Here is a 12,551-nt window from a genome sequence, read left to right as displayed (position 1 = left end):
AGTTTACAGTAATGAGCGTAATGTCATTGTAACTGATCACAAGACAAATAAAGTGACCAAAGGGGTTACATTCCGAGTGTAGAATATTACCACCAAAGGTATTTTTCATTGTAGTGACACCAGCAGAGCGTTCAGATCCAGAAGTTGGCATCAGCCGAAATTGAGTGAGACTCTTGAAAAAAGCAAAAATCTGTTCTAAATTGTTTAGCAAATAAAAATAAGGCCTTGCGCTTCACATTGTTTCGTAACCCCTAGCATTAAGAGAAACTATAGATAATCCAGAGGAGGAATGGGAGAAGGTCATGTGGTCTGATGAGACAAAAATAAAGCTTTTTGGTCTATACTCCACTTGACGTGTTTGGAGGAAGAAGGATGAGTACAACCCCAAGAACACCATCCCAACCATGAGGCATGGAGGTGGAAACATCATTCTTTGGGGATGCTTTTCTGCAAAGGGGACAGGATGGACTGCACCGTATTGAGGGGAGGATGGATGCCCGCCTGTCCAACATCACTACTCTGGACGGCTCTGACTTAGAATACGTGGACAACTACAAATACTTAGGTGTCTGGTTAGACTGTAAACTCTCCTTCCAGACCCATATCAAACATCTCCAATCCAAAGTTTAATCTAGAATTGGCTTCCTATTTCGCAATAAAGCATCCTTCACTCATGCTGCCAAACATACCCTTGTAAAACTGACCATCCTACCAATCCTCGACTTTGGCGATGTCATTTACAAAATAGCCTCCAATACCCTACTCAACAAATTGGATGCAGTCTATCACAGTGCAATCCGTTTTGTCACCAAAGCCCCATATACTACCCACCATTGCGACCTGTACGCTCTCGTTGGCTGGCCCTCGCTTCATACTCGTCGCCAAACCCACTGGCTCCATGTCATCTAGACCCTGCTAGGTAAAGTCCTGCTAGGTAAAGTAAAACCCTGCTAGGTAAAGTCCCCCCTTATCTCAGCTCGCTGGACACCATAGCATCTCCCACCTGTAGCACATGCTCCAGCAGGTATATCTCTCTAGTCACCCCCAAAACCAATTCTTTCTTTGGCCGCCTCTCCTTCCAGTTCTCTGCTGCCAATGACTGGAACGAACTACAAAAAGCACTGAAACTGGAAACACTTATCTCCCTCACTAACTTTAAGCACCAACTGTCAGAGCAGCTCACAGATTACTGCACCTGTACATAGCCCACCTATATTTTAGCCCAAACAACTACCTCTTTCCCTACTGTATTTATAAATTTTGCTCCTTTGCACCCCATTATTTTTATTTCTACTTTGCACATTCTTCCATTGCAAATACCATTCCAGTGTTTTACTTGCTATATTGTATTTACTTTGCCACCATGGCCTTTTTTTGCCTTTACCTCCCTTATCTCACCTCATTTGCTCACATCGTATATAGACTTGTTTATACTGTATTATTGACTGTATGTTTGTTTTGCTCCATGTGTAACTCTGTGTCGTTGTATGTGTCGAACTGCTTTGCTTTATCTTGGCCAGGTCGCAATTGTAAATGGGAACTTGTTCTCAATTTGCCTACCTGGTTAAATAATGGTGAAAAAAAAAAATCCATAACCTTTGAGCTAGACGATAACTGGCTTTGAAATTCAACTCAACTGAAAATTATGTTCAAGACCCAAACCAAAGGTTCTTGTAGTCAGAGAGACGAAAAAAAACCTTTAGTGTAATCAGGAACTATTCTGAGAAATAAAATAACAAATAATTTAAATAAAAGGGTACCTACTATTTTAAGTGCATATGAAAACTGATCAGAAAATAATTGAATAAAAAATGTTTTACATATAAACGTTCCTAAGACCTTTTTTTGAAAATAAGTATTAATAACTAAATAGAACAATAACCGTGTAAAGTCAGCGCAGACCTGTATGCCCTTTAAAACAATATCTTAGTTACTGTATACATAAAAAATAAATACAGCTTTCAATCTTCTTCGTAAGTTTGTAAACAAAATAGGTTTTCTGGTCATACAAGAACAAACTAATACATTGAAATACCTGAGTATTCCTGAAAAATAGTCACCTGATGATTGTTAAGTAAACAACATAAGGAAAATGAGAATACCATGGCTGAAACCATCAACCTGTTCCTTCTAGTGAGATTTTAGGGAGGAATATGGATTTCTGAACCGTTGATGAAGCATCGTCCTCCGACGAAGTAAGCAGCCTTTCCCTCATTTCGTGCTATCTTGATCGTTGGCCACAACTTGTTCCTTCTTCCTATGTCCTTCGGGCTAAGATGGTCGGCGAAACGCATACCATGGCTCTGAAGGAAGGCGTTCTTCCTAGCAGCTTCCCAGACGGCATCCCTCTATAATCTGGCAGTGAAGAGGATGACGATTACCCCTAGGTCTTGAATCGTTTTGCTGTGCCCTTCCCTTCTGAAGGAACGCAGTTGACAAGTAGGCGGCGACGTGGTGCACACGTGCTCGGAAGTAAGCAAGGAAAGCGTCATGTCTTTCTCTGGTGAGCTGTTTGTCTGCCTATAGCACTGGCTTCGTAGTGGAAATTATATTTTGGGAGCGTTTATCGTGGAAACATTACGGAACGTGTTTGTGCTGTGCGCTCATCTAAGACGAACCGTTTGCAAGTGAAGTGCGCGAGCGTCAAGATAGAGTGGTGCAGGTGCACGAGCCGACACGCATGTGCAACGTTGTCTGCAGTGAGCATTTAGCGCTACATTATTTAGCTATAACCTCGACAGTTTGCCAGCTACTTTTTTAACCCGTTAGCAAGTTACCCGGCTAGCTACTGCAGTATATAACTATAACCTAGACACATTTTGTAGTGGTAATGAATGAAAACCACTCATTTATATTTTGAGGAGAGGAGTACGGCCTACCTGACACGACATTGCATGTCAGAAACATGGCATTCACCAGCCTTTTTTCAAGTCTTCCAAACAAAGAATTTGACCCGACGCCTTGTGAGCCGATGGAGAGGTAAGCTACTATAACACAAATAGTCATTGTTTCGACTGTCTCTCTTCTACTATGCTGAATTAATGTAACACGCTAACTAACCTAGTCAAGTATTTCAGCTTTGACTTGGAATACATAGCCAACTCAGAATTTGTTTATTCCATTTTTCTCAGATTTCAAAGGGATGAAGGGCAACTGGAACCAGTTCAACTGGAGAAGGGGAACGAAAGGGATGCCCAGTCCAGAAAGTGGCCATTGCAACGGGGTCAGCAGAGTGGCCCCAGGAAGAGGAAAAAGGGGGACCAACAGGTGATGTACTAAACAGATGCTGAATAGGCCAATTCAGAATGGAGAAGGTTTTTTTGCTAAACATTGACATAAGCCTAACTAACATAGGCCTATCTTGTGTTTGTGCCGTGTTTTATACTACTAGGCGAATTGCACACTACATACCTGTAGATCAGGTCTCTACAACCTGTTCCTGGAGAGCTACTCTCCTGTAGGTTTTTGCTCCAATCCCAGTTGTAACTGATCTGGTTCAGTTCATTAACCAGCTAATTATTAGATTGAGGTGCGCCATATTAGGGTTGGGGTGACAACCTACAGGACGGAAGTTCTCCAGGAACGGTGTCCGCAAGCCTTACTGTAGACTATAAAGTTACTATAGAAATAGGCTGTAAACCGTTACCATTTGGTATTGCCCCTTTTTGATGTTGTTGTAACGTTACCCTTTTTGTGTTTTTCTGCAGGAGCAGTGTGGCCAGGCCAAGAAAAGTAACCTTCATAAATGCCCACCACAATCTTATAAAGACTTTGACTCTGTGGCCCGAGACTTCATGGTGAAGTGTGATTTCGAGCAACCAAGCTTTGACTTCAGTAGAGAACTGGACTTCTACAGTGATAGCAAGGAGGGTGCATACCCAGGTCATGCTACAGAGAAGTCGGGTTGGAAGAACATGAGGCCCGGAGAAGCCAAGGGTGGGTTTTTATGGATTAACCCTTTACTATTAGCAATGTATGGACTTTAAAAGGTGTGTAGGATTTTAATTTAACTGTTTCCACAGATCCTGATCAGAACAAGGATGTTCAAGGTGTAAACAAGAAGAAAGGACGGGAGCAGAAGAAGCAGCGATGGGAGCCTCAGCAGCAGAGACTTGACAACCAGGCCAGAGGCAGAGGGGGAAACTCTGCCAGGAGGGGTGGGGATTTTACCGGACTGGGTGGACACGGAACTAACCAGCCCAGGGTCTTCTCCAACAGGGGTGGAGGTGGTTCCAACAGGGGTGGAGGTGGTTCCAACAGGGGTGGAGGTGGTTCCAACAGGGGTGGAGGTGGGTCCAACAGGGGTGGAGGTGGTTCCAACAGGGGTGGAGGTGGTTCCAACAGGGGTGGAGGTGGTTCCAACAGGGGTGGAGGTGGCTCCAACAGGGGTGGAGGTGGCTCCAACAGGGGTGGAGGTGGCTCCAACAGGGGTGGAGGTGGCTCCAACAGGGGTGGAGGTGGCTCCAACAGGGGTGGAGGTGGCTCCAACAGGGGTGGAGGTGGCTCCAACAGGGGTGGAGAGGGGAGCAATAGAGGCCGGGGCTGTGACAAGAGGGGCAGTTTTCTCAGAAGAGGTGATTGGTCAAAGCGAGGCACTGACCGGTCACGTAGTGGTGGACGACAGTTCCCAGATGGTGGACGTTTAACACTGGTAATTCAAAAGGAAATCATGCTAACTTCCTTGTCAATTTCCATAGAAATGTCATTTGTAGCTTTACAATGCTCGGTTACAGCTAAGTAACCCAAGTCAGTGATTTCAGTCTTATGTACATTTTCACAGCTAATTCCAACCTCTTCCAGGAAACTTTGACAGGAAAGGGGAAGAAGAACATGACAAAGGAATTCAAAGACCAGAATGCTTTGGAGATTGACGGGAGGTTAATCTGTCGACATTTCCTCAGGGGAAAGTGCATCAAGGCAGGTTTCTGTATTTTATGATTAGAAATTGTAACAATATTAATTGGCAATTGACAAATTGAACCTAAACCCAATATATCCAAATGATAGTCAGGTATGTTGATATCTTTTACAGTAAATACTGTCAGTGGCCTGACCCATTTTGTTTAGAGACCCCGTCAACTTATTTTGTTTTGCAGGGTGATGACTGCCAGCTAGAACATGCTCTGGACGTCAACTACTCGATCAACGAAGTGTGTAAATTCTACGTCCAGGGATCCTGTTTGAAAGGAGAGAGCTGCATATACATGCACAATATCCTTTTCTCAGCTTATTCGAAATGTCCCTTATGTTGTGGTTGCCACTGGGTGGGTGAGGGGGAAATGACTGTACTGTTTTTATACGGTTTCCTTGTGTATCTGTCCTACTACCTCTTGTTATATTTTGTGAAAAACTTCACATTTGATCACAAAACAATAACTTAACGACCCGTAGCGGACTGTGCCTTAACAACAAAATGGATGCCGTAGGGGTAGATGCAGATGTTTTTGCTTTCTTTCCTTGACCAAGTACCCACAGAGTTTCCCCTGCAAGTTCTTCCATACTTACGAGAAGTGCTCCCAAGGAGACCAGTGCAGGTTTTCCCATGAACCCCTGACTGAGCTCACCAAACAGCTACTGGAGGCAGTCAGTAACTGTTTACCCTGAGATGACATTCCTGCCCTTACACACTGACATATTGTTGGTCCCTGTTACCATTATCTACTAACTTGGGCTTATTTCTCCTATGCAGGCATTGAAGAGGGACAAGGACATTGAGGAACTGGCTAAAAAGGACAAGCCAATCTGCATGGAGGAGTCAGTGGCCACAAAGGAGTCGGCGTCAGCTGAGGAGACAAAGCCTGTCATTAACATGTTCCTGAATCCCCTAAGGTTAAGAACGCGAGTGCGCGCGCACACGTTTCTTTTACTGTCCTTGTGGGGACCTAAAATGTATTTCCGTGAATTTCCCTTAATCCTAATTGTAAACCTAAATTTATAGTAGTCCTAGTCCTGAGAAATGTCCCCACGAAGGAGAATTTCTTGTTAAACTATCCTTACTAGCCCCCACACCACAGTCGTGTTAGAATAGTAAGCCCCCCACACCACAGTCGTGTGTTAGAATAGTAAGCCCCCCACACCACAGTTGTGTTAGAATAGTAAGCCCCCACACCACAGTCGTGTTAGAATAGTAAGCCCCCCACACCACAGTCGTGTTAGAATAGTAAGCCCCCCACACCACAGTCGTGTTAGAATAGTAAGCCCCCCACACCACAGTCGTGTTAGAATAGTAAGACCCCCACACCACAGTCGTGTTAGAATAGTAAGACCCCCACACCACAGTCGTGTTAGAATAGTAAGACCCCCACACCAGTCGTGTTAGAATAGTAAGACCCCCACACCACAGTCGTGTTAGAATAGTAAGACCCCCACACCACAGTCGTGTTAGAATAGTAAGACCCCCACACCACAGTCGTGTTAGAATAGTAAGACCCCCACACCACAGTCGTGTTAGAATAGTAAGGCATAGTAAGACCCCCACACCACAGTCGTGTGTTAGAATAGTAAGACCCCCACACCACAGTCGTGTTAGAATAGTAAGACCCCCACACCACAGTCGTGTTAGAATAGTAAGACCCCACACACCCCCACACCACAGTCGTGTTAGAATAGTAAGACCCCACACACCACAGTCGTGTTAGAATAGTAAGACCCCCACACCACAGTCGTGTTAGAATAGTAAGACCCCCACACCACAGTCGTGTTAGAATAGTAAGACCCCCACACCACAGTCGTGTTAGAATAGTAAGACCCCCACACCACAGTCGTGTTAGAATAGTAAGACCCCCACACCACAGTCGTGTGTTAGAATAGTAAGACCCCCACACCACAGTCGTGTGTTAGAATAGTAAGACCCCCACACCACAGTCGTGTGTTAGAATAGTAAGACCCCCACACCACAGTCGTGTGTTAGAATAGTAAGACCCCCACACCACAGTCGTGTGTTAGAATAGTAAGACCCCCACACCACAGTCGTGTGTTAGAATAGTAAGACCCCCACACCACAGTCGTGTGTTAGAATAGTAAGACCCCCACACCACAGTCGTGTGTTAGAATAGTAAGACCCCCACACCACAGTCGTGTGTTAGAATAGTAAGACCCCCACACCACAGTCGTGTGTTAGAATAGTAGTGTGTGTATGTGGATGAGCTTTACATTTTACACTGTTGATAGTAAATTAAAGTTATTCACTTGTGTTTTATTGATTGACTACATTTCTCTGGATTTCAGGCCAAACTTTTACAACAGTTCATCACCCTCTGAGCCACATGCTGAGGAAAGTACCCCCATGTGTCAGAATGAAGTGTCAGCTGAGGTCGTGGAGAAGGAAATTGCCCCTCCTACAGAGTCCATTCGGTCTCCTGATCCTCCCCCAAGCTCTCCTGGCTTTAAGGAACCGGTTTCTTATTCAGTTGAGGCTGTGCTTGGGTCCCATAGGCCCCTGGAAAAACCCTTCCGCAGCTTCTTTGCAGCCTCTATCAGCCAGACCTCACAGACCCAACCAGATCCCCTCACAACTACATTAGTTCCTCCAGACTCTATCCACACTCCTGATCCACCCCTAAACTCTACATGCGGCAAGAGAAATGTTCCTTATTCAGTCAAAGCTGTGCTTGGATTCCAGAAGCCTGTAGAAAAACCCTTCTGCAGCCAATTTTCAGGATCCATCACCCAGTCCTTCACACTCCCCACACAGATCCAATCAGATCCCCCCACCACTACATTCGTTTCTCCAGACCCCATTAGTTTGTCTGGTCCTCATCTGAATAAGAGGCAGGCTTCTTATTCAGTTGAGGCTCCCTCTACGCCCCAGAAGCCGGTGAAAAAAACCTTTTGCAGTCTCTTTGCAGGACCGATCAACCAGACCTCTACTAGACCTCTCATACAGAACTCTGCTAATTCTCCCATCAACACCCCAGGCTGTATGAGACCAGCTTCTTATTCAGTTAAGGATGTTCTAAAGTCCCACAAGCCTGTGGAAAACCCCTCCCGCAGCCTCGTTGCAGGCCCCATCAACCAGTCCTCTCGCCACCCTGATATACAGACCCAACTAGATTGTCCTAGCACTACATTCATTCCTCCAGACTCCATTCGGCCCCCTGATCCTCCTTCAGTCTATAAGAGGCCGGCTTATTATACAGATAAAGCTGTGCTTGGATCTCCTAAAACTTTGAAACCATCCTTCAGCAGCCTCTTTGCAGGCCCCATCAGCCAGACCTCTCCCCAACCCCCCACTCAGTCCCAAGCAGATTCCTCTAGCACTACATTTGGTCCTTCAGACTCTGCTCCTCCTGCAGGCTGTAAAAGGCCGGCTTCATATTCAGTTACGGATGTGCTTGAGACCTATAAGCCTGTGGAAAACCCCTTCCGCAGCCTTTTTGCAGGAACCATCAGCCAGACCACTACCGACCCTCCCTCACAGTCCCTAAACTCCCCAGGTTGTAAGGCACCAGCTTCTAAAACGCCCATGGAAAAATCCTTCCGTAGCATCTTTGCAGGCCCCATCAGCCAGACACCCAATAACCACCCTCCCAGACAGACCCGACCAAATCCCCCCAGCACTGCATTTAGTCCTCCAGACCCACATCAGTCTTCTGAGCCTCTGCCAGTCTGCAAGAGACGGACATCCTCAGTTGAGGCTGTCAGTGAGTCCCAGAAGTCCATGGAAAAACCATTTCATAGCCTCTTTGCCGGCCCCCTCACACAGACCTCTACTTCTGGCCATCCAACACAGACCCAACCAGATCCCCCTAGAAATTTCACTGCTGAAAGACCAGCTTCTCATTCACTTGAGGCTATGCTTGAGACTCAGAAGCCAGTGGGAAAACCCTTTCGAAGCCTTTTTGCAGGCCCCATCAGCCAGACAACCCTCCCTGACCCCCCAACACAGACCTGGCCATATCCCCCCATAGTCAAGCCTAAACAGAAGGAGCGTGACCCAACACCATTCACCGGTAAGGCCCTGCTTTACTCAATACAATACTTTAAATGTCCCTTTGTGGGAAATGCACCTATATTATTTACATTTCATCACCACTTCATGGCCTCCAGAGTCGTCCACAAGCCATTCTGTTCTGAGGACCCTCTTCCTACGCCTGAGCCCATGCCGTCAGGAGGGGGAGCAGGCAATCAGTAACAGCTGCAGAGATCCAGGTACAGTCAGACACATCATGCTAGAAGTAGTGCATTTGTCCTTAAATGTTTTTTAAATATTTTTTACATAAATGCATTGTGGTAAGCTTGCATAGATATTTTTTATACTTATTTTCTCTCACCTACTTCTGGCTAAACTATTAGAATGTTTTTGCTCCTAGTGTGTATCAAAATATATTCAGGATTGTCTCCGTTACCGTTGTGTGTTAGACCTGTTGTTGACCCCTTTCAGGAGGCGATGGCCTGTGTTCCAGTGAAGACGAAATCACGAGAGGATCTACTTCCACAGGACAGCAGAGGCAGAGCCAGGAGGTGGAGGACGTTGATGAGCTGGAGAGTGAGCGAGAGGAGCCGGAGGAGTGCGTTCTGAGAGATGAGCTGTTAGTAATTCCAGTAGAGCCATTACTGCCTTACGTGCCACTTGGTGACCCTCGCCACCATCGCCAGGCTGATATCACCCTGCCACGGTCCACCTTCGCCCAGGACGTGGTGTGGTCCTTTGAAGACCTTGCCCCTCTTACTCCCCTCTCACTCCATCACCAGACGTCTGTCCCTCTGGCCTCCCGCTCTGCTGAGAGAACATCAGGTCCTGCTGTTGGACTGTCCAGTCCTGCAGGACTCAGGCCACAGCCTTCCCCACAGGACTCCAACTCTCAGGAGGCTGCAGGAGAGCATCTCATTCCCTCCAGGAATTCAGGTAGGAGACAGGTCCAGGTGGATACCCCCGGCGTTCACAACCTACCGATCCAAGCGATGGTACGGATCACTCGACATAACACTGATGTACAACCAAAGAGACTGTCTGGACAAATGAGGTGCAAAAGTGGCAATGTGGGTGAAAAAAAGACACTGAAAGACCTTTTTAAGACTTTTGACCCCACATCATCTCCCTTCGGACAGTAACTACATTTGGACTATGGCTCATATTGTATGCACTGTCGGTCAATGGACTTACGCACCTAATGACTTACACAAACACTTGTCCTTCATATGAATGCTTTTGCTCTAGTGTGTTTTCCCGCTAACAGATCAGAACAGCAATTCATTGCAAAAATGGTTGTGTAAAAGCAGGACACCAATTATGCATGCACACACACACACAACCCTCCTTAACTACATTTGATGAAGTGTTACTCCCATATCGTTACTTAGCAACAGCTAATGTTACTGATGAATTGTCAGCCTAGTCTGTCTCGACGTGAATTGTTTTGGGATTTTCTTAGATGAGGCATGTTGATGTTTTTTTACAGACTAAATCATCAATCATGTACATTTTTAAGGTTAAAAAACAAATGACATTTTATTTAATTTTTATCAAAGCAGAAAGTAACCTATTGGAACAATTAGCCAGTTAACTAGTAACTAACCGTTGCCCTCTTCCTCTACTCCTGCTGACTACATTTCCTCTTATTTGATGAGTGAACAATGGGTTATTACTCAACTGATTTCCCTGTGTGGAAAATGTCATTATTTAAACTAATGGCGCACCACTTCTGCTCTGCATGTAGTGCTTCTCTTTTCTTATAGTATGGTGCTGTGAAATAGTATTTGCCAACCCTTTCTAATTGCCTCTACTTTTGCGTATTATTTTTATACTGAATGCTTTCAGATCTTCAACCAAAACCTAATATTAGATCAAGGGAACCTGAGTTAATAATTACAGAATTACTACTTATTTCATAAACAAGGTTATGCAACACCCAATGCCCCAGTGTGAGAAATTAATTACCCACTTTTTTGAGAAAGCCTTTGACGTAATCACGTTGAGTGATTTTCCTGGTTCTGTGGTCAGGTCGGACTATATTAATTTATTTAGCAGTTTGTCGTGGAAATTTCCTGTATTTACCAAATCATAAGAGCAAACCACACAAGTCAGAGTTAGTTATCACAAAGTCCATCTTTAATTATATGAGCTCCATCACAACCCTGTGACTCTCAGATCAATTCAGTGTCTATAAATGAAGTCTCTGAGAGTCCCTTACACATTGCAACTGAGATCCTTTATAGCAAAGACACACACAGCCAAGACAGCATTGGCCATAATTTATCGTTCAGCTTTGTCTCCTAAACTATGTTATTATCTCAAACTCAGAACCTAAACAAATCCTCCATATCAACAGGCATATATCAAATCCACCCTATCTTGACAAGATCACAGAGACACATTGACTGGCACACAAACATTGTGGAGCCAAGAGATACACGCTTGGCCTCTCCCCTCTCTCCGTCCTGACATTAGAACAGATAACTGCAACCCCGCCACAGTATTATACAAAAATAAACATTCTGATGAGAAGTAACTTACAAACATATGAATATAAAACATCTTTCCTATGTTACCAACTAATTCTGATTATTCCCCAACAAGTTATTCTCTATGGGGACTATTCCGACCCAAGTTAAGCGCACGTAACTCAAACCTAATTCCCTTAAATGCACTTTTCTCTCTCTGCATATTCTGACCTTTAACTTAAGCATGTGAACAGCAGGTTATTCATCTGCTATTCATTCAGAGTGGAGATCGTAAGACATTAAGGTGTGGAGGTGTGTCTAAAGATATGCTCTATTTTGACCTCGACTTAATTCCACCATCTTTACGCGTGAGGAAACGTGTATAAGGTCGAGCGAACCTACCGGTTTTAAGTGGAAAAAGCAGATAATAGATTTCTGTAGTTAATAGAAATAACAGCGTTCTCCATCCACTGTAATGTATAAATTGATAAGAGCTAGGTAAATGAGTAATCCTCTTGGAGACATGGCAATTGTTTTAGATTATTTTTCCCTACGATCACTGGAGACTGTGAAATCAGTCATATGGAAGCAAACTGAAAATCATGTCAACATGCTTATTGTGTTGCGGCCCCTTTTCCACAAAATGCTCTGCTGTTATTCACAATTGTAATTGAAAACCCTAACTTTATGCCTCAAGTCCACCAGATGCATTAAACTCTGCATTCCGGCAGAAGTCATTGTCAAAGGAGCAGTCCGCAACGCTATGTTGGGGGAGCCACACTAGGCTGTGGTGCATTCTGTGTACTTCATGCGTTATACACTGCTCAAAAAAATAAAGGGAACACTAAAATAACACATCCTAGATCTGAATGAATGAAATATTCTTATTAAATACTTTTTTCTTTACATAGTTGAATGTGCTGACAACAAAATCACACAAATGATCAATGGAAATTAAATTTATCAACACATGGAGGTCTGGATTTGGAGTCGCACTCAAAATTTAAAGTGGAAAACCACACTACAGGCTGATCCAACTTTGATGTAATGTCCTTAAAACAAGTCCAAATGAGGCTCAGCAGAGTGTGTGGCCTCCACGTGCCTGTATGACCTCCCTACAACGCCTGGGCATGCTCCTGATGAGGTGGTGGATGGTCTCCTGAGTGATC

The 12,551-nt window shown here is 44.7% G+C and overlaps 1 protein-coding gene across 1 annotated transcript; it reads left to right on the top strand.

Annotated features, from left to right (window-relative positions):
* Positions 1–2,249: 2,249 nt before the first annotated feature.
* On the top strand, positions 2,250–12,255 carry LOC135520339 (mucin-2-like). Its single transcript, XM_064945814.1, has 11 exons — positions 2,250–2,979; positions 3,132–3,267; positions 3,708–3,936; positions 4,023–4,651; positions 4,801–4,917; positions 5,097–5,212; positions 5,475–5,583; positions 5,690–5,829; positions 7,228–8,951; positions 9,049–9,150; positions 9,383–12,255. Exons 1-11 carry the CDS (start codon positions 2,906–2,908, stop codon positions 10,051–10,053), a joined length of 4,047 nt encoding a protein of 1,348 aa, XP_064801886.1. The 5' UTR covers positions 2,250–2,905; the 3' UTR covers positions 10,054–12,255.
* Positions 12,256–12,551: the final 296 nt, after the last annotated feature.

Source organism: Oncorhynchus masou, chromosome 4 (genome assembly GCF_036934945.1).
Source record: "Oncorhynchus masou masou isolate Uvic2021 chromosome 4, UVic_Omas_1.1, whole genome shotgun sequence".
Lineage (NCBI taxonomy): Eukaryota > Metazoa > Chordata > Actinopteri > Salmoniformes > Salmonidae > Oncorhynchus > Oncorhynchus masou.
Note: the sequence above shows the minus strand (reverse complement) of the source record. Positions and strands in the feature narration are given on the sequence as shown.

Coding starts and splice junctions, on each gene's coding strand:
- LOC135520339 (XM_064945814.1), top strand. CDS start 2,906: ATGGCATTCACCAGCCTTTTTTCAAGTCTTCCAAACAAAGAATTTGAC. Junction 4,652..4,800: donor ATGGTGGACGTTTAACACTG/GTAATTCAAAAG, acceptor AACCTCTTCCAG/GAAACTTTGACAGGAAAGGG. Junction 4,918..5,096: donor TCAGGGGAAAGTGCATCAAG/GCAGGTTTCTGT, acceptor TTTGTTTTGCAG/GGTGATGACTGCCAGCTAGA.